Genomic DNA, 25,649 nt, shown 5'->3' on the forward strand with positions numbered 1-25,649 from the left:
ATAATGCGATATTGCCTCGTACTTCCTTATATACTCACGCAGTGAGGCGGAGCTACGTATGCAAATTCCGCATGCCCCATGGCATTGGCACGCCATTGGGCGTTTTCTCAAAACTCGAAGTTGATAGGCTTCTAAGCGAAACCCCCATTCGTTAGTCACTAACGTTACGTCTCCGTTCCCTCCTCAGGGAACGAGGGTTACATCCGTAACCGAGACGTTTCTGATTTAAGTGTTTTCTTCATTTCTTTACCTTTGTTCCCCAACTTAGTATGGGGTTGATGTTTTGCTCTGACATATTCCTTTTGTCGGTTTTCCACTCTTATTTAATTGTGTTTCTTCTCTTTTTGTGTCCTTGATGCAGTACCATTGTGGGTATGCGAATGTCCTTATGAAACTCAGAGAACGGGACTGGGGATTTTTTTATTTTATTAAGTTTTAAATAATAACCTTGTACTTCCTGCCAAGGTGTGTATCAGTAACACTTAATTTAAGCTCTGGCAGCACTGTTGTTGCAGATTAAATCAGGGTCACAGGGCCACGGAAAAATCCATTGCACCTCGCTATTGAAGAAATGCTAATGCTAGAGCAGCCTATGCTAAGTCTCGCATTGCCACCCATTCATGAATCCACTGGGCCTTTAATGTGCGAGAACATGTGAATAATACAAAAGCATGTGAAATCTGAGTGTGTACCTAAAAATAATTAGGAGTCTCTATAGTGGCTCATAGATTGAAACTTTACTAAAGGTTTATACTCTAAAAAATGCTGGGTTAAAAACAACCCAAGTTGGGTTGAAAATGGACTAACCCAGCAATTGGGTTGTTTTAACCCGGTGAATGGGTCGTTTTAACCCAGCGGTTGGGTTAAATGTTTGCTTAAAACAACCCAATCACTGGGTTAAAACAACCCAATTGCTTTTTTTTAGAATGTGTATAAAACTTACAAACAAGTCTACTAATGAATCTTGTCAGTTTTTGTGTGTGTGTGTGGGGGGGGGGGGGTATAATGCAATATAATGCATTATATTGCATTATATTGTGACTGTATTGGGATCTTATAAATCAGAGCCTCATTGCAAGTTAGGTGTAGATGACAGCTGCTAAATGGCATATTTTGCATAGTCTATAACAGATTGATTATTATACGCTAATGAATATTCATCAATCCTGCGTGTATTTCCATACATTAAAGCAGGAGTAATGTTTTCATGCTTTAAAATAGCCTCTCATTAAAGGCCTATCAAAATTTCATTTAAAATGGAGAGGCATTTTACAGATTGCCTCAGTCCCAAAAGGAGTCCGAAAGGAGGATCAGGTGTGTTTTCGCCCCACATTTATGTGAAAGCTGATGTTGCAAAGATCTTTCCCATATGGACAATTTAATTATCTAATTAAAAAAAAAAAAAAATGGTTTTGCAAGTCCAATTTTGATGCTGCTGCTAGTGAATTTTTAGGTAATCAACCGATTTCAAGTTGCTGATTAACATTTCTTTGAGTTTTCTCATCATTTTTAATCACCTTCTAACCTCACTCCTGCCGTGAGGCAAATTAATTTTTAAAAGAACAAATAGGCCTATTCCACATAGTTCCTTAATTAATATAAGGTCATAAAACTGCATGAATAATAGTAATGATTATAAAGGAATTATGAAAATAGCATGGATTAGAGAGTTTAGCACATCATACTGCAGGACATGTCAACTTCCTAAAAATATTTAATGTCAACCCATATAGCTACTTTGCATGAAGGCTAGACATTTTCCGAAAGGAGAGGTCAACCTTTTTTGTAGCAAGTTTTATGTCACACAGGGAATATATCTCACTTCAATGATCTGTGTCCAATGAAGGTTTTACAGTAGACTCTGGCTTTATCCGTATGGTCTCCGCAGGGCACTTGATTCAGATGAGGAACATATTGATCTGTCAGTGCGGTAGGGGTGCGCAGACGCAGGCAGATGGGATGTCACGGCCATTCATCAGCGTGTCAATCTGGTAGGTGACTCTATTCTCCACACTGCCTCCTTGCATTAAACTCCTTATTAGCAGAGCTGTGATTGATCCTGAGTGTCTCCCGGTGTGGTCACCCTTCTCAGTGACCTGTGAGGGAAGCAGCTCCACTGAGACACGCACACACACTGCCTGTCTGTCAAACAGCTGTGATTAGCATCACAACCCTCAATGAAAGCAAACAACTTGATGGTTTCCATTCTCAAGGGGACAAATTAGAGTAGGACGACATGATTCATTAATACTGTTGTATAGAATTACATAATATTCATTTTCTCTATCTCTCTCTCTGTCTATATAAAACATATCACCCATTTAAAAAGATTATGTACACCCACCACAAGTACTTAGTGTAGTGAAGGGGTTCTGAAATCCACTGCCGCTTCAATATACATATACATTTAAATTTAATTAATTTTTGAATGTTTGAATGTTCTCTTGAATGTTTGGTTTCATTCCTTTTGACTGAATTATATGCTTTTATTTATATTTATTTTGTATTATAATTGATTCATTTTATATTATTTCCTTTTGCAGAAACACTATAGAATAAAGATGAATATTGCCTGTATTATTGCCTGTACTTCTCTCTGAGGAGAAGAACATGTTATCTGTATGTTTTGGAGAACTATGTAGTTGACACTCCAACTTTGGAGAAACTGTGTATCTGTGTATGTGCACCATCTGTTACAGATCAGAATTGGAGGTGGAATATGGGCATCCTAAGAGATGGGTGGACTTGTTTTCAATGTGTGGAAATTTACTTTGACTATCTGTTTTCTCTTAGCCAATCAGAATCATTCAACCTGCAGTAATGACTTAGCTAGACCTTGAAAAAAGTATAACTGTTGAGAAATTGTATGTGCGAACAAACTCCTTGGGTGAGACTTGAAGCTGGCTTCTGCTGAGGAAACTGCAAACTATTCTTCAGTAATTTTTTCTTGAATTAATTCCACTCCTGACTCTTGGTCTTCATTCTTCACAACTGGTCTTGGGTCCTAAACTGTTGTCTCCTAACAGAAGCCTATCATAGAAAAAATATACTTAATTACTCAAGTACAAAATGTAAAACTGTTTTCGGGCACTTACAGGGGTAATTCATCTGGTGAAATGGGCTTTCAATAAAACTTGGCTGCCTATATGCAGTAAAAGGCGAGAGAGATAAAAACTGCCTGACAAGAGAAACCAGATCTTTTGACTTTGACAAGCCAGCTGTTGACTTGTGGATGCAAATTGCAGGCTTAACCAGGGAGAAAGAAGCATCATCTACCATGTTTGATAGATAAGAAGATAGTGAGGAGAGCAGTCAGGAGGAAAGTGAGGACGACAGCTTGTAGGATAAGTGTGTCGCGTAAAGCAGGCATCTCACCAAGCAGCATCTCCAGGTGCTCCCTTGAGAACCAGACCAAAGAAGTTATGTGCACCCCTGTTTATAGTCTCCATTTCAAATTTTTAATTTAATTTCAAAAGGATCTGCCCAGCCTCCTGCAGCAAAACATATAAGTAAAGAAAGCTGTTGCCATAGTATTTTTTACCATAATGCTGTTTAAAAAGTAGACCACGTACAATACATTTTTTTAGTGATAAACCTACTCTTACTAGAAGGTTTTTTTAATAGCCCTCTGTCAATCCAACTGTCTGTGGGCAGAGATACAAAAATGCTGAAGTACAATCTGTCATTTTCTCACAAACCCTGGAACTGCAGAATGAACTGTTAGAGATGTTAAAATACACTTTAATGTAATTTCTATTGAAGCTTGCATGCCATGTATTTAAATATAATTTGTAATTGCACATTTACACTGCCTGGCCAAAAGAAAAGAAAAAAGATTTGGGATGTGCTGGAGTAGACTTTACAGAGGGCTTGACTCTTGCATTGTCTTGACTGTGCTTGACGGCCAATATCTTGTATTGACAATGCAAGAGTCAAGCACTCTGTAAAGTCGACTCCAGCACATCCCAAAGACTCAGAGATGCCAATTCATGTGTGAAAATGATTTCCATGCTCCCTTCCAACCATTCTTTTACAATTTGAGCGTGATGCATCTTGACATTGCTACATGGTTGTTTAAGAAATGAAAAGCTACACATTCCATCAATTAGGGTTGGAAGAACTGTTGCCAAACATATAATATATGCTATAGATATGATAATCACTGCAATAATGATACAATCATAAGCCATAAGATATAATAATCACTGCAATAATGATCCAAACATAAGCCGCGTTTCCACCACAGGAACTTTCCCCAGGAACTAGGGACTTTGGGGTAGTACTCGGTGTGTTTCGACCGCAGGGACCAGGGTTTAAATGAAGTTACAGGTAAAAATGTCACCCTCAGAAAGTCCCTGCTCATGAGGTAGTACTTTTTCAAAGTTCAGGCACTTTCAGGGCTTGGGCGCTGAACATGCTGATTGGTTGAGTTCACGCAGCATTTTGATTGGTTGACTTTGGTTGATTTTTTTAAAAGTCTGTTGCGGTGCGTGCAGTAAGAGTTGTTTGCCATTCGAATTTGAATGCCCTTCGACGACGAGGTTCAGGCTTTATTAAGATTATATGCAGAGGACGAAATCCAGCAGGAACTGGAAAGTTACGCACAGTCCTCCGTCACCGAACTAATTTGCCTAATCTTCACGGTAGTACTTTAGACTTTAGACCGCAAAAAAAGTTTTGGAAAAAAGTTCCCGGGACAAATTGTTCCTGGTTAATTTTGGTGGAAGCATTTGCCTATTTAAATCCAAACAGACCTTTTTTTTGGGTTAGGCAGTGTATAATGAATTAAGCTACTTTAATTTATATTTGCAATTTCGTACATTTAAAATATATGAACTTTAAATGTAAGATTGAATAACACACTAATCATTGAAATATGATTTAAAAAATACTTTAAAGTAAAACTTTTATTTTGACATTATTACAGTGCACTTTCTAAAAGTTTACTTAAAGGGTTAGTTCACCCAAAAATGAAAATTCTGTCATTAATTACTTACCCTCATGTCGTTCGACACCCGTAAGACCTTTGTTCATCTTCGGAACACAAATGAAGATATTTTTGTTGAAATCCGATGGCTCAGAAAGGCCTCCATTGACAGCAATATAAATTCCACTCACAAGACCCATAAAAGGTACTAAAGATCAACCAATCAATATGAAAGTCATATTCTTGCGCATGCGTCGTGCTTCGTGAGTTCACGTCAAAGGCCTAGGCAGAAGACAGAAACTTGTTGAATAAAGTCAAATAAATTTGGATTTATTTTGCACACAAAAACTATTCTCGTCGCTTCATAAAATTATTGTAGAACCACTGTAGTGAGATGGACTTTGTAACGACGTTACATTTCATTTGTGTTCTGAAGATGAACGGAGGTCTAACGGGTGTCGAACGTCATGAGGGTAAGTAATTAATGACAGAATTTTTATTTTTGGGTGAACTAACCCTTTAAGTGTGTTAAGAAACATGAAAGTGTACTCTCTTTTTCACAGGGGGAATAATACAATTAATATCAAAATACAATACATATTTCATTTGCAGTTTTGTGGCTCATCTATATGTGAGTGCACTCGTAAACAAAATTAACTTACAAATATATGTTTAAATTGAAATCATGTTTAAAGACTATTGGCTCTAAAAATATATATCCTTCGATATGTCCCACTGAAACGTCAACACAGGAATGCACATTTATTATTAAATTAAATACATATATTTTTGAGGAAAATGTGATTAGACAGTAATTTAATGATGCAAAATACAACTTTCTGTACCTATAGCGTTCACAACCCTCAGGAATCATTATAAAGTAGAAGATTCCGCATATAATAGATGAAATGCTGGAGGTCACATTTGAACAGCAGCTCCCCAGAAACGCTTAAATAATTGACTTTTAATAATTCATGTTTTGCCCACCTACTATATTAATTCTCTTCACTAACTAGAGCAAAGTTGAAGAGGGGGAAATGAATGATCATTGCTCAGCCGTTTGGAACTGATGTTGCAGATTTGGGAGTCGAATAAAAAGAAAGGATAGAAATAGCTGTGAAGATTTGCCGCATCAAAAATGTAAAAGCTGTAATCAGCGCAGAGAGCTGAATCATAATGAAACAAAAGGCAGAGAATGATATTAATCAGAGTGACCTTTAGCAGGGCAAAACACTTAAACATTTTATTGTTGTCATGTCTCATGAGTGACACCAGCGCTACAAACAATCTCAGATCCCTTTCACTTTCAACGCATGCATCGTGTTCTTACTGATAATTAGTTAAGCAAGTTGAATTACAGCAGCGAGAAGTAGGCTTCAAGAAATTGTTTTGATAAGACTAGTTCACTCTCTTTCATATATACGTGAAACACAAAATAATACATTTAGCAGAATGTTTGAGCTGGTCTTTTCCATACAATGAAAGTGGAAGATAAGTGCTGTCAAGCTCCAAAAATGACCTAAAAGCTCAATAAAGATACACTCCATACACACTATAGTCATACTGTTATATATATATATATATATATATATATATATATATATATATATATAAAAACAGAATTAAAAATGTCATGTTTAACTAAATGTGTTACTTGCTTTATCTCTTTAATTATTTGTGAAATTTACTAGTAATTTCTGAGTGAAATAAATCCTACACTTGTTTTTTTTCAGTGTTAGACAATTGGCAAACTCCTATTGTGTTCCAGTGATGAAGGAACGTCATACACACTGAGAAAAAGGGTGTCAAAATTGTACCTTTATGGGTACAACAGCTTGTCACTGGGGCAGTACCCTTAAAAAGACTCCTAAAAGGTGCATATTAGTACCTTAGAGTACAAATACCTTACAGTCCTACTATGAACCTTTTTGTGGTAAAAAAAAAAAAAAGGTACAAAGATTGTCTTTTTAAGGGTACTGCCCCAGTGACAAGCTGTTGTACCCATAAAGGTACAATTTCGACACCCTTTTTCTATGTGTGTATGAAAGACATGAGAATGAGTAAATGACAATTTTCATCTTTACAACACACTTGAAATCAGCAGAGTGCTCTAATAAACCATAATTAAAACTGTTGTCACAAGTGCTTTTCACACCACGCAGTATGTTTTAATGCGTTACATTTACATTGTGTTTGAAATATACTTCAGATATAATTTGCTTTAAAAAAAACAAAAAGTCTGGTTTATTTCAGTAACAATGTGCAGCGCTGCATAAACATCTCTGAAAAAGGAGGTGGTTTGCAGAAGATATTTGAAACATAAATAGAGAGTTTAGAAAAAGCTCTTCAGATTTAAAGAGCCATTCCTGAATGAGGCGATGAGTCACCTCCCGAATGCACTCTTCAAAGTCACGGATCTCAGCTCTCCCTGTTCACTGGAAATGTACGACTGGATTCAAGCCAAGTACAAGTTCTCAATAGAACCAACATACGTTTCAAAAGCACTTAAAGTAGTCAACTCCTTGCTGAAATGACTTGGTTTGAAAAAACTGAGCAATTATATGTGTCGTGAGGTATACAGTTTATTTATATATCACGGAAAGAATGGGTGAATCTCATGAAGCCTGCCCACACACGTGTCCAGGTCACATTTCATTCCAAAAGCTCATTTAAAAAAAAATTATATTTAGAAGTCTATTTAGGACATCATTTTCATGGCAATTATTATATGGCATTATCAATATTTAAAATACTCATAATTATAATGGAGACATTATTTAAATATATAAATAATATTTAAACAATATTATATATTATTTAAATTGTTAAGCATTTATTGTTCTACTACAGTTGTCCATCGAAATCCGATGACGGCGTCCACGCCTTTAACGGTGAGATCTTTGATGGCTGAACAGTCCTATCCTGGACCCACAAGCTCTATTGCAGGTGGGGCATATATATGTGATGGTGGTGGTAGTGGTGGCAGCCATGGTTGTATTTTGCCTGGCTTGTTTCTGCTGTCTTCTGGTTGTCCTCTCCATCTCCAGCGTAAGAGCCCCGTCTCTACACAGCTGTCGCCAGATGGTACGATCAGCAGCAACATTCTTCAGGTCTGATCTTACACTTCCTCAAGGCGTTCTTCATCTGATCCTTATAGCGCTTCTTCGGCCCTCCAGCTGAGCGTCGACCATGATGTAACTGGCCAAAGAGCACTCTGTGGGGCAGCCGGCATGGGGGCATCCTTATCACGTGCCCAAACCACTGCAGCTGGCGCTGGGTGATCATGGTCTCAATACTTCTGCAGCTGGTCTTTTAAAATATTTCAGTGTGAGGCACACGATTTCGCCAGGTAATTCCCAGGATGCGCTGGAGACAGCTTATGTGGAAGCGCTCTAAGGACTTGATGTGTCGGCTGTAGGTTACCCAAGTTTCACAGCTGAGGGTGGTAACACAGACTGCTTGGTATATGGTGACCTTTGTGGAGGGATGAAGGTTCTTAAAGGGTTAGTTTACCCAAAAATGAAAATTCTGTCATTAATTACTTATCCTCATGTCGTTTGACACCCGTAAGACCTCCGCTCATCTTCGGAACACAAATTAAGATATTTTAGTTGAAATCCGATGGCTCAGAAAGGCCTCCATTGGCACAATGCACGTTACACTCTCAAGACCCATAAAAGGCACTAAAGACGTCGTTACAAAGTCCATCTCACTACAGTGGTTCTACAATAACTTTATGAAGCGACGAGACTAGTTTTTGTGCGCAAAAAAAACTTATATAGTGACGACCGATTTCAAAACACAGCATCATGAAGCTTCGAAGCGTTATGAATAAGTGAGTCGATTCAGCGGTTTGGACCGCCAAAGTCACGTGATTTCAGCAGTTTGGCGGTTTGACACGCGATCCGAATCATGATTAGCCGAATGCTTGGATTAGCCAGGATATTTTTTTAATATAACTCTGATTGTATGCGTCTGAAAGAATCATTTCATATGCACCTAGGATGGCTTGAGGGTGAATAAATTATGTTTATAATTAAACATTTTGGCTGAACTATCTCTATAAGTACAACATGCACAGCGCAAGTCTGTCATATAGGCTACATAAAATTATAACAAGAACATCGTTACAATTGTGTGCTTGGGGCATGGATTTATCGGTGAGACTTTTGTTTGTGTAAGGCTCTCAAAAAATAAAAAGTTATTGGTTATCAGCTTTCAAATATAAAGATTTTTCGGTTATCGATATCAGCCAAAACACATGAAACCTACAGGTGAAAAAGACTGTTTTATAGTAAATGGAAACTAATTAGAATTACAATTATAAAAAAAGCATCAACAATATTTTCTGGGAAAAACAGGCTTATTTGTCATGAAAATAATGTCACATAGCAAAAAGCATTTATTATTTTTACATTTGGGGGTGAAATGTGACCAGTTTTTATGAGATTTCATAACTTCACATTTAGCTGAAGTTATATTTAGACATCTGGGACTTTCCTTCATTTAAGAAATAACATTTCTTATTTCAATTCCATTATATCTGTGTCAATCTACATTAATAAAATCATCTGCATCTATTGTGCCAAATTGTTTGCGATGGGCTGGGTTTGTTTGAATAAAGCATTGTTTTATGTTATGAATAATGCAATGTGTCAACACATGAAATTGATTTGTCTGAGGCACACAGTCTGATGTCTCAATTTCTGCACCCTGATGATAACCTGGAAACTTTCTATTGGCTCTGCGTATATCCTTCATTTTATAGCTTGTTGACTCATTTTAACCTCACACAGTATTCCACATTGAGAGCCATGACCATAACGTCTACCATTCCTCCCTATAAGCTTTGGCCTCAATCAAGGTTTTATGCTAATTACACACTGTATAAATGTTATAGTTTAGCACACAATAGGCTACTTGTCACTTAAGCCAATGATGATACGTTGCACAAGAAGTAATTACTACCCTTGTCTTCAAAGCTCAAACAAGGACTTTTGGGTAATCTTTCCCTGATATTTAACTTTAGAAACACAAAAATACGTAGCTACCATGTGTCTTATGTAAAACACTGCACTGAAAATAAGCTGTTGCAGGATTTACTTTAAAACAATTGTCACTCAGAAAGAGAAATGGAAGTAACACATTGAATTAAAGTAGAAATACTGAAGTAGTATTTTCTTGTAAAACATAGGCTACTCCATACACACTACAGTGTGTAAAATGTTCTCCAATGGCCTGTCTGTCAATTTGAAGTGCACCCACCATCTGAAGCATTGGATCGTCTCTATCCATTGATTTCTGCCCTTTTCCCATCTTTTGTTCAGCTTTTTTTACCCTAGAAGCTCAAGCTTGCGCAAAGGTTGCCGTGCGTACATTAATGTTTTATCACTTTCTCTTTGTGTTCTGAGCCGAAAGCATAGAGATTACCTCCAAGTCTTCCCATAATCCCCGAGGATATGCATTTGCTTTCTCTCCTGTCAGAAGCCATTCGATCCAGAGTCATGCCCTTCTAACATGACAGAACAAAGGTACATCTTCATGGAGCGAATATGTTGTGGTTAGCATGTTTAATTCCACCTTGACGCAGTCAGCACTAGAATAAAGAAGAAAAACACTTTGAAATGATCGTGACTATTATAAGAAATAGGTGATTTATGTGGCGTGACTGTCATTGCGCAACATTTTTGTTGTGGGAGATCAGTTTATGGCTCGTGCACACTTATAGGAGTTGTATTGTGTCATTACAGTTTGTTTTATGATTGAAGTGGCATTCAGAAATTAATCTGTGTGATGAGGGAGCCGTGCTGAAGTGCAACAAAACAAACCACCTCCGCTTAAACGCCTCTATTCAAAACACTTTGGGCCGTTTCTTATCATTATTTGTATTGAGACTGTATGTATGCTCTCACATGAATACTGATTTCTTCACAAACCATTGATTTTAGTGTTCAGTGCCGACTAAATTGGTTTTCTTACTTGACTAAAGATGCTTGTCTTCCAGTGCAGTATTTGGTGAAGTTCAACATGGGGGAAAATATCTCACAACCAATCAGCTGATGCTAGCTGACAGTGCCGAGGCTTTTTGTGCAGCTCTACTGTGAAAGTGTATACACAGATACTGTCTCAGGCTAATGAGGTATTATTTTTCAGACAATCTAATCATTCAGAGTGAGAGAAGCATTATTGATTTGGGCTTTTTTCATCTGTGATGAAGGAAAAGAGTGTCTGGAGAATGGCATTTTATCATGTCTGCAAACTTTTCCTGTATGTATATGATGACAATAGCGCCTTTCACGAAGTAATCCCGGTAAATTATCGTCTTTACCGGTAAATACAAAAATGTGCTGTTCACGGAAGCAGAATCTTTTTAAGATACCATTCACACATCAATACCAAAATACCAGTAAAACTCTGATGTCAGTCATCGGAAATTACCATTAAACGGACCATGATGCTGGCCGATAACCAATTAATCAATAGTTGAATTGCTACTGTTATGAAAACATGACAAAAAATAAATAGGTGCATTATTACAAACATTTAAAAAACAGTACTGTACCATGAAAATGAATAGTATTTTTTAAATATAAAAAAATTAATATATTAATTATACCTTGATCATTCATGTCAATTCATAGTGCATTAACTAATGTTAAGAGATACAATTTTAAAATGTAAAAATGTATTTGTAAATGTTTAACAATGCACAATACTTTTATTGATCTTAGTTAATGTTACAAATGGACTCTTATTGTAAAGTGTTACCATTTCATATAAATCCAAACAGTCATGCTTAAAGATGTACATATTTAAATATCTACACAAAGGCCAAGATACATACACTCTAAAAAAAACTCTGGGTTAAAAACAACCCAAGTTGGGTTGAAAATGGACTAACCTAGCAATTGGGTTGTTTTAACTCGAAGATTGGGTTGTTTTATGCAAACATTTAACCCAACCAGCATTTTGCGTGAGAGTGTACATACATGCATGCATACAATAAGAGTCCATTTATAACATTAACTAAGGTTTACACTTTATTTGCTTCTATTTTAGAACACTTGATGATTATCTAACCAGGCTGCATGATGACACAGTTTGCTTTCTCGTGTCATTAGCTTTATGCAACTAATGCAAACAGATGGTAATAATCGTGACAGTAAACATTTGGGTCATACTTGCGTGTATTTTTCTCACATTGTTTTAACCGCTTGAGGTACTAATGTAGGAATTCTCTCAACCTCGATGACAAACATACTGCTGTTCTCTACTAATACAGCATCTAGTCAACAAATTAATTGCTTTATAATGATATGAAAACATGTACTGTAGTGTACTGTATACCATTTTGTTGCCGATGTTTTAAATCCGTTTCTGAAGTGTCCCGGTCTTTGAAAGAGCTTCATTATTGGCTTGAAGTAGACTTCTTACGTCAGTGCATTTTGCCCTCGTACATGCTCATACCGGTATTCGTACCGGTTCTTCATTCACACATAGAATCATACCGGTAGCCTGTTTCAACTGCTCATATTTCTAAATTGCCATAACTGATTTATCAGTATTTTTGAAAAGGTGGCTTTTTTGAATGGCCTCACACTTGGATGTCTTAACAGCAATTTACCAGTAAAAACTGTGTGTGAAAGAGGCTAATAACAAACTTATAATGTCAAAGCACTGCAGATAAAAAAGTCTCACTTCCTGTTTAGCATCCTTGACATCACTCTTTTTGGTGTGTTAGAAGTCAAATGGCTTTGAGAAACAAACAAAAAAAATCGCACTTTGCCTGAATAAGATCAGACGAACTTTGTAGGAGTTGCCATGAAAAACAAAACTATTGCAAATCTGTTCAAAACGGCAGAATTAAATAAAAAAGTGAGTTTGAGCCAAATTTTTAAAAGCCAATGTATTGATATTTTGACCAGAGGTGGTGCTGGCTCTAAAGCTCAAGCATCTTCATTATAACTGCTGATCGCAAAGCCACTTTTATCTTTTCCTTTTATCCTCACATCAAAAAGCAGCAACAATGAAGACTCTTTGTAGCATTTTAATGTAATCATCAGTCTTGGCTATGAACAAAATTATTTATAAGTCAAACTATGTCCTGTATGGGCAGCTTCCCCTTTTTTCCCCTTTAGAGGGTGTTACTTTGGCATTTCCTCCTCTTGAATATCAAACTGCCGGTTGGGTTTTGTGGACTCAAGCATAAGCTCGTAAAGCTGCCCGATCTGCTCGTCTTGAAAGTCTTTGAGTTTCTCTACTGGTAAATCAGCGCCGAATACCAACTTCTTGTTTCCCGCCGCTTCCAGCACCTGGGTTTGTAGGGTGTCTTTGTAGTTCTGCACAGAAAATAAGATGGAAACAGGAAAAAATAAGCAACTTTATATAATTTTTAGGTACTTTTAGAAGTTTTCTGAGATAACCAAAGCCTTAACGCTTGCACCTACTATTGGTTCTTGTATTGATTTTACACAAATTAATTTGATAGAGAGCTATTGATTTATAACAGACTGTGACAGAATTATTTATTTGTCTTTGTTGGAGATTCATTGATTGCAATCCACAAGATGAAATGCAGGTCACAAGGGTTGCTGGGGGATGTGAAGTATCATGGAATCTACTAAGGTCTAATGGAGGTCAATGCCTTCTGCTCTCTCTTAGCCCACTGAAATCACTGTCTATATCAGTGATTACCATCTGTACCAAGCTCCACACTGTTTTACCAAGTCTCTACAAGTTTTTCAAAACCAATGTTCTTCAACTTACTAGTAAAATAAAGAGTTGCAGGTTATTTTCTGATAACTTGGTAAAGAACAGTTGTTATATTATTATTATGTCCATTAAAAAGCAAACTATTTTCATGACGTACAATATTGTTCAAGGTCTACATTCTTCTGCTGCCATGTACAAAACACAGGCAGTGACGGACAGATTTTCTTACTAAATGTACAGAACTAAAGTGAAAAAACAAAAACAAATAAACATACAGCTTGACCAGCTTGACCGATACATTTGTTTAAATGAGTAGCTCAAAAATGTGCTCGGTTTGATTCAGTCTTAGCGATTCCCTTACTCACTGAACAGCAAATCACCTTCAAGTCATGTCTGATTCTAAATAAAGTAAATAAATAAAGTGTGTTGTGTGTACTCATGGAGTAGAGGTCGACCAAAGGTGGATTTTAACAATAAAGATAACTAGGTTGGACCACACTGGCCGATAACCGATTAACCAAACGATAGTTTTTAAAATGGATACTGAATGAAAACAAACAAAATACTCCAAGTAAACTAGTGCTGAACTTTACATTCCAAAAATAAATAAAAAAACAGTGCTAAACCGTGAAAATATAAATTAGGGGAGAGCGGGGCACGACTTAACGCATTTTGACTTTCTCAGTTTGTGTAAATCCACTGGTTCAGAGTATTTATTTTTCCCACATGAATTGCACACATGTCTAGTACAATTATGTGGTTGTTTCATTAATAGAGTGTATACTTTTTTCTTGATTTACCCCGAAAGAATGGAAGTGAATTGGGACAACATGCCCCATAGGTGGGGTACATTGTAACATGACCTTATGGCAGCTTTAAATGTTATCTGATATATTCAAAAAAATATCCAAGATAAACTAAAATATTTTTGTCATTATAATACAATTAACTTCGGAACAACTTGAGCGTGACTAAATGATGACAATTGTCATTTTTTGGTGAACTATCCCTTTAAAGACAGACATTCACGATAGACTTTAAGTATTTTAATTATTAAAACAATCACTTATTTGTTACTAAAAACATATATTTTTTTAATATATAGAATAAATTATTGTGGGTTGGTTGTCCTCACAAGTACTAAGTGGAATGATAATTTGGAATCAGAACCAAAATTGTTAAATATGAAGTCCTCCCCAATCCTTTGTAGCACTAGTACACAAAGTCCCAGAGTGTAGAACTTAACATATTTACACCACACCCCTGATTCCATCATATGAGCTTGTGTGTTTGGACATCTTAATTGAAACTTGTTCGTCACGTCTGTCATGACTGCTTATGATCAAACCTACAAGACATTACAGGCAGACTCATTCAGAAAAACACACTGAAAACAAAACCATTAAGAACTCTCATTCACTCTCCTAACGTCTTGGAATTTGGATGCAATTCAATTTTGGAAGCAAAAAGCCATTTGTCTGAGAAGCTTCCTCTTCTACATAATGTAATTAGATTGAACATTTGCCAAAGAGTAATATTTTAAGAATGGAAGGGATGTGGGCATGCTGAATGGCAAGCTTTTTGGTGAAGCTCACCTTCTGAATATAAACACTTCACATCCCACCACAATGACGTAATCAGGCAACCCGTTTTATGCTTGACTGAAATAGCCTGACTTTCCCAAGGGCACAGAACTTTAAAGATCTATACCGATAAATAGATTAGGTCTATGACCACTACTTTGTATGTACAGTTCAGCTTGAAAACGTGCCACTGAAATACCAATGGATTCACAGTTAAGGCAGTTGTCATTTAAGAGAGGCTTTTACCCAAAGTGACATATAGTATAATAATTACAGGGACAATCCCCTGGGAGCCACCTGGGGTTAATGGAGATGGCTCAAGGTTCACGTGAGATCCAATTTACATCAAACTAAATCTGGCCAAATGAACGTGTTTTAGAGTTTTCTGAACTTCCCAGAAAACTTTTATATGATATATCGTTTTAGCATTGATATCGGGATATCAAGTATAGGGAGCGTAGTTGATGTGTCATCCATACAGACCCGGCACAAGGTTCGAAACGCATGTGATTCTCAGATTAATTGCAAGGTTTAACCATCATAGAGTGAAAATGTAGAATTTGCATATTGTAGGTCCTGTCAGTTTAAACATTCAAGCGATTTTAAACCATTCAAGTGCAAGAAGATACTAAAGATCATATTTGTTTTGCGAAAGAACTCAATTCAGATATTGTGTGAGCTGTTTTCTGTGCACACACAGTACCGTACAAAGCCGCACAAAGCCATATAAACCATACAAAGCATGTGTACAAAGCACGCAAACGCCAAATTCATTGAATGGACACATACAAGCAAAATTGTCAAAACGCCCATCTCAGCGAGTATATCCTCATAAACACAGTCGCTTATGGCTTGAACATAAAAAATTAAGAAATAAATGGATGTGTATTTAATAGGGCTGTCAAATTAAAATTAGAATTTTGAATATTCGTCGAATTTACAAAAAAAAAAAAATGCACATTCGAATGCAAAAACCATGCATTCAAATTTTTGGTAGAGGTGCACGAGACATGACGATGACGGAACTGACACGGTTTGTTTATCCAGTACAGCGCTGTAATGTTAATTTGAAAAAAGGCTGAAAAAAAAGAGGACTCGAAGTCAGAGAGAAAATGGGCAACCTGTTCAATGGCGTATACACTACAGTCAGACACCGAGCAGTGCAGAAGAACAATATGTAGATGTTTAGTGAGTGGAAATGGATTGTTTCTGAATGTCCATTTGTTATTTTGTGTTCACATTGCATTGTCCGTTGAAGCGTGTTTTCTCAGGTTACTGATGCACTTGCAGTTTTATGCACTTTTGTTACCTAATTTTCCTTACATGCTCATTAATGAAATTATATTTTATTTAATAACAATTGTTTGAAAAGTTAATGCAATGTAAAAAGTGAATGTCATTTCATTTCAATATAAGACGCGATGCTTGATTTGGTTTACATTTGCTTGTTGCCCTCTTGTGGGCATAGGAGACAATACAGTACTTTTTTCCTCTAACATTAAGTATTGCCTTTAGAATTCGAATATAATTCAAATTTTGATAATATTTAAGAAAGAATTTCGAATTTAGCTTTTCAGCCATTTTGACAGCCCTAGTGTTTAATTGTATTGGATCCGCGATTCCGCGCATTAGTTCTTAAAGTGACAGCAGCCTAATATACCTGCTATCGAGTCATTATTGTTAATCAAACAACAAAAGACTCACTTTTGTAGCGTTAACAAAGATTAATTACATCTAATTTATAAAGTGAAGATTATGCAGTTATTTTACAATTGATCAAAATTACCCTAATCATTCTAGAATTATTATTTCCAAATCGAGCTATTCATCTGGTGAAACTGCTTTCATATCGCAATATATAATCTCAGAAAAACAAAATATCTCAATGTCAGTTTTTTTTTTTCCAATAACGTGCAGCTCTAATTCAACTGTTAATGACCTTTGAACTGCCATGACAGTTATAGGTGTGCTTTGACTTCCACCTTCTTTGGCATATAAATATTTTCAAGTTATTTTCTTCATTCAGTTCATCAAAGTCAAACACGGGTGAAAAACATGTAGAGCTGCTTTCACGATGATACTCTTTTCTCACTGCTGTCACTTTGGACACCACTCCCAGCAGCATGGCCGGAGTTGAAATGGAGAGCAAGCAATATACCACTGAGCAACTATTTCAAGCATCTGTTTATCTCAGAGAAAAGAACGAAGAACAACTTCAGAGAGTAGATCAGGGCCTTTATAGTTCTTGAACAGGCAAACTTCTGGTTAACAGGTTACTCAGCACTTTGTCACCCAGACCTAAATATATGAAGAAAATGTTGTGGTGTTTGTATATATATCCGTCTTTAATTAAGCCACGTTTAAGCGTGCAGGAAATTGCTTTAAATGTGTAATTATAAATGCGTTGCGTTCATATTCTGGGCTCATCAGCCTTTTTTTGCACATGCTTTATAAATAAGAGTTTGGTCTTCTTAATGCATTAAGCCTGTTAGAATATTCCCGAGAAAACAATGTGAAACTTTGCGCGTTTTGGGTTCATATGTTTTACTTGTAATTATCCTGGGCTCATCATCTACATAGTAAGCGTTTTCTCCCATAAAGTCTATAATAAAAGAAAACGCTTAATGTGGCTTACTGCAGTAAAACGGTGATATTAAAAGTAGGCTATACACTTTATTGAACATGCGCTAGCCTATATTGCATATTAAGCATTTTATAATGGTTTTCTATGGGAGAAAAATAACGCTCGCGGCAGAATACTGCCATCTAGTGGCAGCAGGTTTTCTTAGACAGCTGTGTGTGTGGATCGTGCAAGGCCAAACCGGCGAAATGAAAGTCTCAAAATCCAAATGAATCAAATAGGACCGACTCACAAATGAGTCAATGAATGCGTCACTGGATCCACAAATGCACATCTTACTCGTTGCACACACAAATTCTGACTTACAATAATACAAAATTGAAGTTTTGTATTCACAACTATGTCTCTATTTGTACAAATCGCTGCACATTCATGTAATTCTGTATTTTGCACACACAAGTTAAAAGGCATTTGTTTGTGGATAGTAAAACATGTCTGCAACATTTATCAAGTTCATGGATAATTGTGTGTGCATTTATTAATAATTTTGAGTCTAAAATCATCCCATAGTTTACTTGTCTTCTGTAACTGTTTTGAGAACTTTTACTTACATTAACTAACCTAGTATTAGTTTTTGCTGAAGTATGGATAATTGTGAAATTTCACTGACATTTAAAATGACTCATATCAAGAAATACGACTTTGATCATATCACCCACCTACAACCCCAAATCAGAAAAATTTGGGACAGTATGGAAAACACACACACAAAAAAAAAGAAGTGATTTCTAAATTTACTTTGACTTGTATTTCATTGCAGACAATATGAACACAAAATATTTCATGTTTTGTCTGGTCAACTTCATGTCATTTGTAAATATGCATCCTTTCCTGTCATTCAGACCTGCAACACATTTAAAAAAAAGTTGGGACAGGAGCAATTTAGGGCTAGTAATGAGGTAAAATGGTTAAATAATGATGTGATTTGAAACAGGTGATGCCAACAGGTGATTGTAATTATGATTTGGTACAAAAGCAGCATCCAAGAAAGGTCTAATCCTTTAGGAGCAAAGATGAGCCGAGGATTGCCAGTTTGCCAACAAATACGTGAGAAAATTATTGAAATGTTTAAAAACAATGTTCCTCAAAGAAAGATAGGAAGAGATTTGGATATTTCACATTCAACAGTGCATAACATAATTAAAAGATTCAAGGAATCTGGAGGAATTTCAGTGCGTAAAGGACAAGGGCGCAAGCCTAAGCTGAACAACCGTGATCTCTGATCCCTCAGGCGGCACTGCATCAAGAATCGTCATTCATCTATAAGCGATATCACCACATGGGCTCAGGACTACTTTGGCAAACCTTTGTCAAGTACCACAATAGTTACATTCACAAATGCCAGTTAAAACTGTACTGTGCCAAAAGGAAGCCCTATGTTAACAGTGTCCAGAAGCGCCGTCGACTTCTCTGGGCTCAGAGGCATCTGGGATGGACCATCACACAGTGGAAACGTGTACTGTGGTCAGATGAATCAGTATTTCAGGTATTTTTTGGGAGGAATGGACGCCGTATGCTCCGGACCAAAGAAGAAAAGGATCATCCAGACTGTTACCAGCAACAAGTCCAAAAGCCAGGGTCTGTCATGGTATGGGGTTGTGTCAGTGCCCTTGGCAAAGGTAACTTGCACTAATGTGAAGGCACCATTAATGCTGAAAAGTACATAGAGATTTTGGAGCATAATATGCTGCCTTTAAGAAGACATCTTTTCCAGGGACGTCCATGCATATTTCAACAAGACAATGCAAAACCACATTCTGCACACATTCCTGGCTGCGGAGCAAGAGGGTACGGGTATTTGACCGGCCTGCCTGCAGTCCCGACCTGTCTCCAATAGAGAATTTTGAAGCGCAAAATGCGACAACGAAGACCCCGTACTGTTGCCCACCTTAAGACTTGCTTGCAGGAAGAATGGGACAAAATTACACTTGAAACACTTCATCACTTGGTGTCTTCAGTCCCTAAACGTCTTTTAAGTGTTGTGAAAAGGAATGGCAACATTACAAAGTGGTAAATGCTTTACTGTCCCAACTTTTTTTTTAAATGTGTTGCAGGTCTGAATGACAGGAAAGGATGCATATTTACAAATGACATGTTGACCAGACAAAACATGAAATATTTTGTGTTCATATTGTCTGCAATGAAATACAAGTCAAAGTAAATTTAGAAATCACTTCTTTTTTTTTTTTTTTGCGTTTTCCATACTGTCCCAACTTTTTCTGATTTGGGGTTGTATAATCGTGTTAAATAATCGTGATTTCAGTTATGATTATGATTCTTGCCATAATGAAGCAGCCCTAACGCACACATTTTTCACTTCTTCACATTCTCGGTTTCTCTCCTTTTCTTTCATTCCTCAGGGAAAGCTTGTCTGTTGCAATGCGGTCGATTTATTAGGCGATGAGAAGCCCCCTGGGCCCTCTACTGTAACTGGATTAAAGTGAACACTCAGTGCTCCTAATCATATTTGGAGGCTCGCTCTACGTCTGTTCCTGGCTCCGCCACCCTTCTTTTTTTTCCCCCAGCAGTGCATTGAAAACCGAAACCCCACAGTGATTCACTCACCTCCAAATGAACAAATGGGGAGGGGTTTCTTAAGCACACACGACTCCTTCCCAGAACTAATATTAGAATGGACTCCTCCATTCACAGCTGTATTGTGAGCGAGTGTGAAGCACAAGCTCTCAGTTGTAAAATAGTGAGCTGCCTACCTAGACAACATCTTAAAGGACCAGTGCACCCTCACTCACTTTCATGTTCCAAAGCTGTATAACTTACATTCTTCTTGCGAACACAAAAGATATTCGAAAGAACATTGGGAACCAAACAGCATTGGAGCCAATTGTATTGACAAACAAACACAGATATTTCTCAAAAATATATTTCTATATGTTCCCAAGAAGAAAGCAGGTCACACAAGTTTGGAATGTCACGAGGGTGAGAGTAAATGATGACAGAACGTTCATTTTTGGGTGGGGATTCCCTTTAGGGCATGCTCTTATGATATACACAAAAAGGCTCACACTAGTTTTGATTCTGGACCCAGGTTTTACAGTGGACGTCAAGTGGTGTAGTACGGAAATTGTATTTCCTAAACTGTAAATTGAATTTAAATGGTTTCATGCTCAGTGAATTGCAACCACAAAAGCACATTGTGGTCTGCACAAACTATGTTTTCCTCGCTGCAAGTGAACTCTATATGAAAACTGTACAATCGAATAAAAAAGTGATTACTTTACCCATTATTTGTCATTTTACAATTTTCACATCACATGGTTAGTAACATGCTCATGTCAAACTTGTGAGTTGAGTTCACCCACAACTGAAAATTCGGTCATCATCAGCCTCATCAGGGTTTTTCGTACATTGAAAATTTTTTGGCGGCCGCCAAAACAAATTTTTGTCCCGCCAAAGCCTTATTTGATGAGTTATTGTGATTTATGAGTGATGTAGAATAGATGCTGCCCTTGTGACTGAGTGACAGAGAGAACGATCAGAGCTCCTCCCCCGCTCGCACACTCTCTGTCTTCAAAATAAGCATTCTTAGCTTTCTAATATTTCACATATTACGTTAATCAAAATCAAAAGGTCGGAAGACCGAATCCATGTTGCACGTGGCGCTATCAGACGATGTTTTCCTTTAATTACCGCTGGGTGTGAAATGCGCTCAAAAAACATTGACTGATTCTCTAACCAGCTGACAAACCATACTTTCAATAAACGGGAAACAAATCCTATCTGGTTATGAAGTGTTTTCTGTGTGTTGACAAATCTTTTGCGATGTTCTAACAGACGGGATTCACACACAACGTGTCTGCTAATGTCCGATTCGCCACCTAATGACTCCTTTGAACCGAATCATTTTAAAGACTGATCTGTCCAACACTGAACTCACCAATCAGTTTAATCATTTACTCTGAACACCTGAAATGAGAACACAAGTGTGCTTACCCACTTTAGCAAGAGTGGGTGTAAGAGTTAGTTTGAATTATCCACAGTCTTTCAGCTTATTTATGTGGACAATGTGTAGTAAAATAAATAGCCTAAAATCATTTAGTTTAGACTGGAGTGAGGTGAACCCAGAACAAAGTTGTTGGTAGTTAGCTGATCATTTTATGAAATTGTATATGGCAGAAAATTAGGCTATTTGTTCATTTTTTTAATACTACTTTTTAATATTGATATGATTATATATCAAAACAATTATCAGTAAATAGTGTAAAAATGAGGAACAAAAACAAACATCAAGGTATCCAACATGAAAAAAATACTATAGTATATTATAGTAAAATTACTCTAAATACTATAGTGTTTTTGAACCATGCTATAGTAAGTACTACAGTAAATAGTAGTATATTGTAGTATTTACTACACTTTGTTAATTTACTGTAGTATATTTACTATAGTACGGTTCAAAACACTATAGTCTTTACTAGAGTAATTTTACTATAATATACTATAGTATTTTTTCATGTGGGATCAAAATAAGAAAAGCAAAAGTTACAAACTTTCTTTGAATTTATTTAAAATGTATTGTCAGTATTGCGCTTGCAGATCACTTGGGTAGGGTACTTTTTTACTGTGCGTGCGTGTGTGTGTGTATGGATGACCATGTCTGTCAGCCACCACCGAAGACCATTTTTGACCCAGGAAAAACCCTGCTCATGTTATTCCAAATCTGTATAATTTTCTTTCATCTATGCAACAAAAATTTACTGGCCGATCTTTTCATGCAGCGTACTGTAAAAGTAGCATAAAAGTGGTCCATAAGACTATAAAACTACATTCTAAAGTTATACGACAGCTTTGTGTGAGAAAAAAAAATACTATAATTTAAGTTGTAGCTGTCCTTGATGTGTTCATGAAAGATTTTTTTCATGTCAAATCTTTTCAATTGTGTTATCCAGTTCACAAAAATGGTCTGAATTTATCTGCACTCGAATTTCAGTCCGTTTCGCACACCAAGCTGTTGTATGACATTTTGTGTTCCACAAAAGAAAGAAAGGGGGAGCAAATAATGACAGCATTTTCATTTTGGGGTGAACTATCATTTAAAGGTTTACTCTGTGTATTTCTGTGTTTACCATATTTATTTTGTAACTGTGTATATGCATAGGCACATGCATGCATATGTCTTCAGGACAGTCAGCTGCCCATTTTGGAAGGAGTACATGTCCTTCTGTACAAGGACAGAGTGACTCTCATTACCTGCATGTGTGAGGTTTTTACCCTCTTTAGGAAAATCTGTTACTGTCAATGCCAGTCCAGGAACATCGAGTCCTCTGAAATCACACTGCATGGCTGTGAAAATGCAATAAGAGCCAGCTTTGTCCACAATCATGTCACAAACCACTGAGCTGGTAACAGAAACAGAACCATACTACAAGTGTGATACATGTTGATAAATTTGACGGCTCAAAAAACATCACCAATACCCAGCCTTAGCGTAAAGGAAGATGTGCATCCTTGCTCCCTGAATGTATGCTGCTGCATGTTTAAGGTGAGATCATGCGTTGAATTCGATCTTTGGATTTGTCATGGAACATTTCATACGAGCGTGGCGTCAGAGCTCTCATAAGTGGCTCGGTTCTGTAACTACATAACTGAAAATGAAGAATTAAGTCTCATCAAGGTGATGCTGGATTAAAGTGTAATTAATGTACACAGATGGTGTTTGGAAACGACTGTGCTCCCTGGGAGAAAAGGATTTGTTAGTTATGGGGTTATGGATGAATTCCATTATGTTTTCATGATGATAGAGACTTTAGGAAGGTGCTGCCATCATGTGGAAGGTTTCAGCAAAGGCCCGACTCATTAAAGGGATAGGTTACCCAAAAATGAAAATTCTGTCAATTATTCACCCTCAATTTGTTCCTAACATGTATGTAGCAGCAATGTAAAAACTTTTTTATTGTAATCAAAATGTAATACAACATTGAGCGCATAATGTAATAACAATTTTTACATTATAAGAAATTTATTACATTATAAACATGTCATATTGTCATAATTATAATAGCTTTTAAAATATAAAAAAGTATTCCCTTACAGTTTATTTTTAAAAATCTAAATGCAGTTTTAAACTACCTGCGAAATGCAACATTGTTATTATTAATCTTATATATTTTTAAAACATAAAGCATTGGTATTCCTTTACAGTACATTTTAAAAATATAAATCCAGTCTTAACATGCCTACAAAATCCAATAATAATAACAACAACAATAATAATAATAATTGCATGAATATTTAAATAGGTTGCATTTCACAGGTAGTTTAAGACTGGATTTAGATTTTAAAGGAATACATTGCAATTTGCAAACTTCATTCCAGGAATACTAATATTTGTTTATATTTTAAAAAGCTATGACAATATGACAAAATTATTATTACATTATATTTTTATAAAATTATTACATTATGAACATTTTATTACAACAATAATGTTATACTTATTACATTATGTGCAGTTATTACATTATGAGTGTATACACATGTATGAATTTGTTGCTTGCTTCTGCTGAACACAAAAGAAGATACTTTGAAGAATGCCGGTAACCGAACGGTTGATGGGGGATTGAATCCCCCTATTGACCTAGCATTTCTCTCTCTCTCCATACTATGGAGGTCAATGGGGTCCATCAACTGTTTAGTTACCCATATTCTTCTAAATATCTTCTTTTGTGTTCAGCAATAGCAAATTCATAAATGTTTGGAACAACTTGAGGGTGAATAATGACGACAGATTTTCATTTTGGACCACACTTACAATGCACTGACAAGATAATCAAGTTATAAAATACTAAATAGGATGAGGATGAAGAATAACAAGGGGTATTTATTGACATGTGAGGTTATTTATTGAAAGTACTTGATTCGAAAACTGAATCTGACTTGAGTGATTTAAATGCGTTTGCTTCCTCTGCAGTCAAGTGATAGAAGCTCACAGCTGGTTTCCATCTTACCTGCCATTCTGTCATGAAGCGTGTGACCTCCTCTTCACCTGATGCAGTCTTGTTTCTTCTGAATTCATCTTTCACATACTGATCACCCAGAGCCCGCAGGTCTATGGGAAGGAAGCGGTGCAGTAACAATATTCTCTTATACAAAGCCCGAACCGCTGATACATGTGCTGGGTGTGCCATTACTTCACAATCTGACAGAAAACTCTAGATATGATACAGCGACAAGTGCGTCCTGTTTGAACACAGCAACGAACGAAGTGTTAGTGCTTCAGCCCAAAAACCATAGCTCATATGAGAGACGAACTGATGTGATAATATATATGATAAAAGGTCATATGTACATAACACTGTAAGTTACCCAACAGTACATACAGGCTTCTTCACCGCAGCGCTATGAGTGTTATTAGAGCCGCTGCTGCCCTCTGGTGCCGATTGGAAAGAAAACGGGTGCCAATCACGTTCACATTCGAATACACTGCCGTTCAAAAAGTAGCCTGGATGCAGTGTTGCCAACTCTCGCGAGACAAATAAGCAACCGCAGCTTCAAAAACAAGCCCAAAACAAGCCCAATATTATTAAATTATTTATTATCATCAATATTATTTATACTAAATATTTTTTTTATCAATAAATGGGCCTGCAATATATTACACTGAAACCTTTCGGAGTTTGAAAAGCAAAAACAGATGTTATTTTACAAAAATTATCAAATTGCAATAAGGACACTCAATATCCTCCGATCAGCTGTGAACAGAAGAGGTTTGGAGATGGAAAAAGAGAAAAAGTGACAAGAAGGCCAATTATGGTAACCCATAGTCGGA

The 25,649-nt window shown here is 36.6% G+C and overlaps 1 protein-coding gene across 1 annotated transcript; it reads right to left on the reverse strand.

The window, feature by feature from the left end:
- Nucleotides 1-12,105: 12,105 nt before the first annotated feature.
- sdhaf3 (succinate dehydrogenase complex assembly factor 3) lies at nucleotides 12,106-25,142 on the reverse strand. The gene is made up of 2 exons (XM_079829126.1): nucleotides 24,829-25,142; nucleotides 12,106-13,266 (listed from the first exon to the last, which is right to left on the reverse strand). Exons 1-2 carry the CDS (start codon nucleotides 25,006-25,008, stop codon nucleotides 13,072-13,074), a joined length of 375 nt encoding a protein of 124 aa, XP_079685252.1. The 5' UTR covers nucleotides 25,009-25,142; the 3' UTR covers nucleotides 12,106-13,071.
- Nucleotides 25,143-25,649: the final 507 nt, after the last annotated feature.

Source organism: Gobio gobio (genome assembly GCF_949357685.1).
Source record: "Gobio gobio genome assembly, chromosome: 11".
Classification (NCBI taxonomy): Eukaryota; Metazoa; Chordata; class Actinopteri; order Cypriniformes; family Gobionidae; genus Gobio; species Gobio gobio.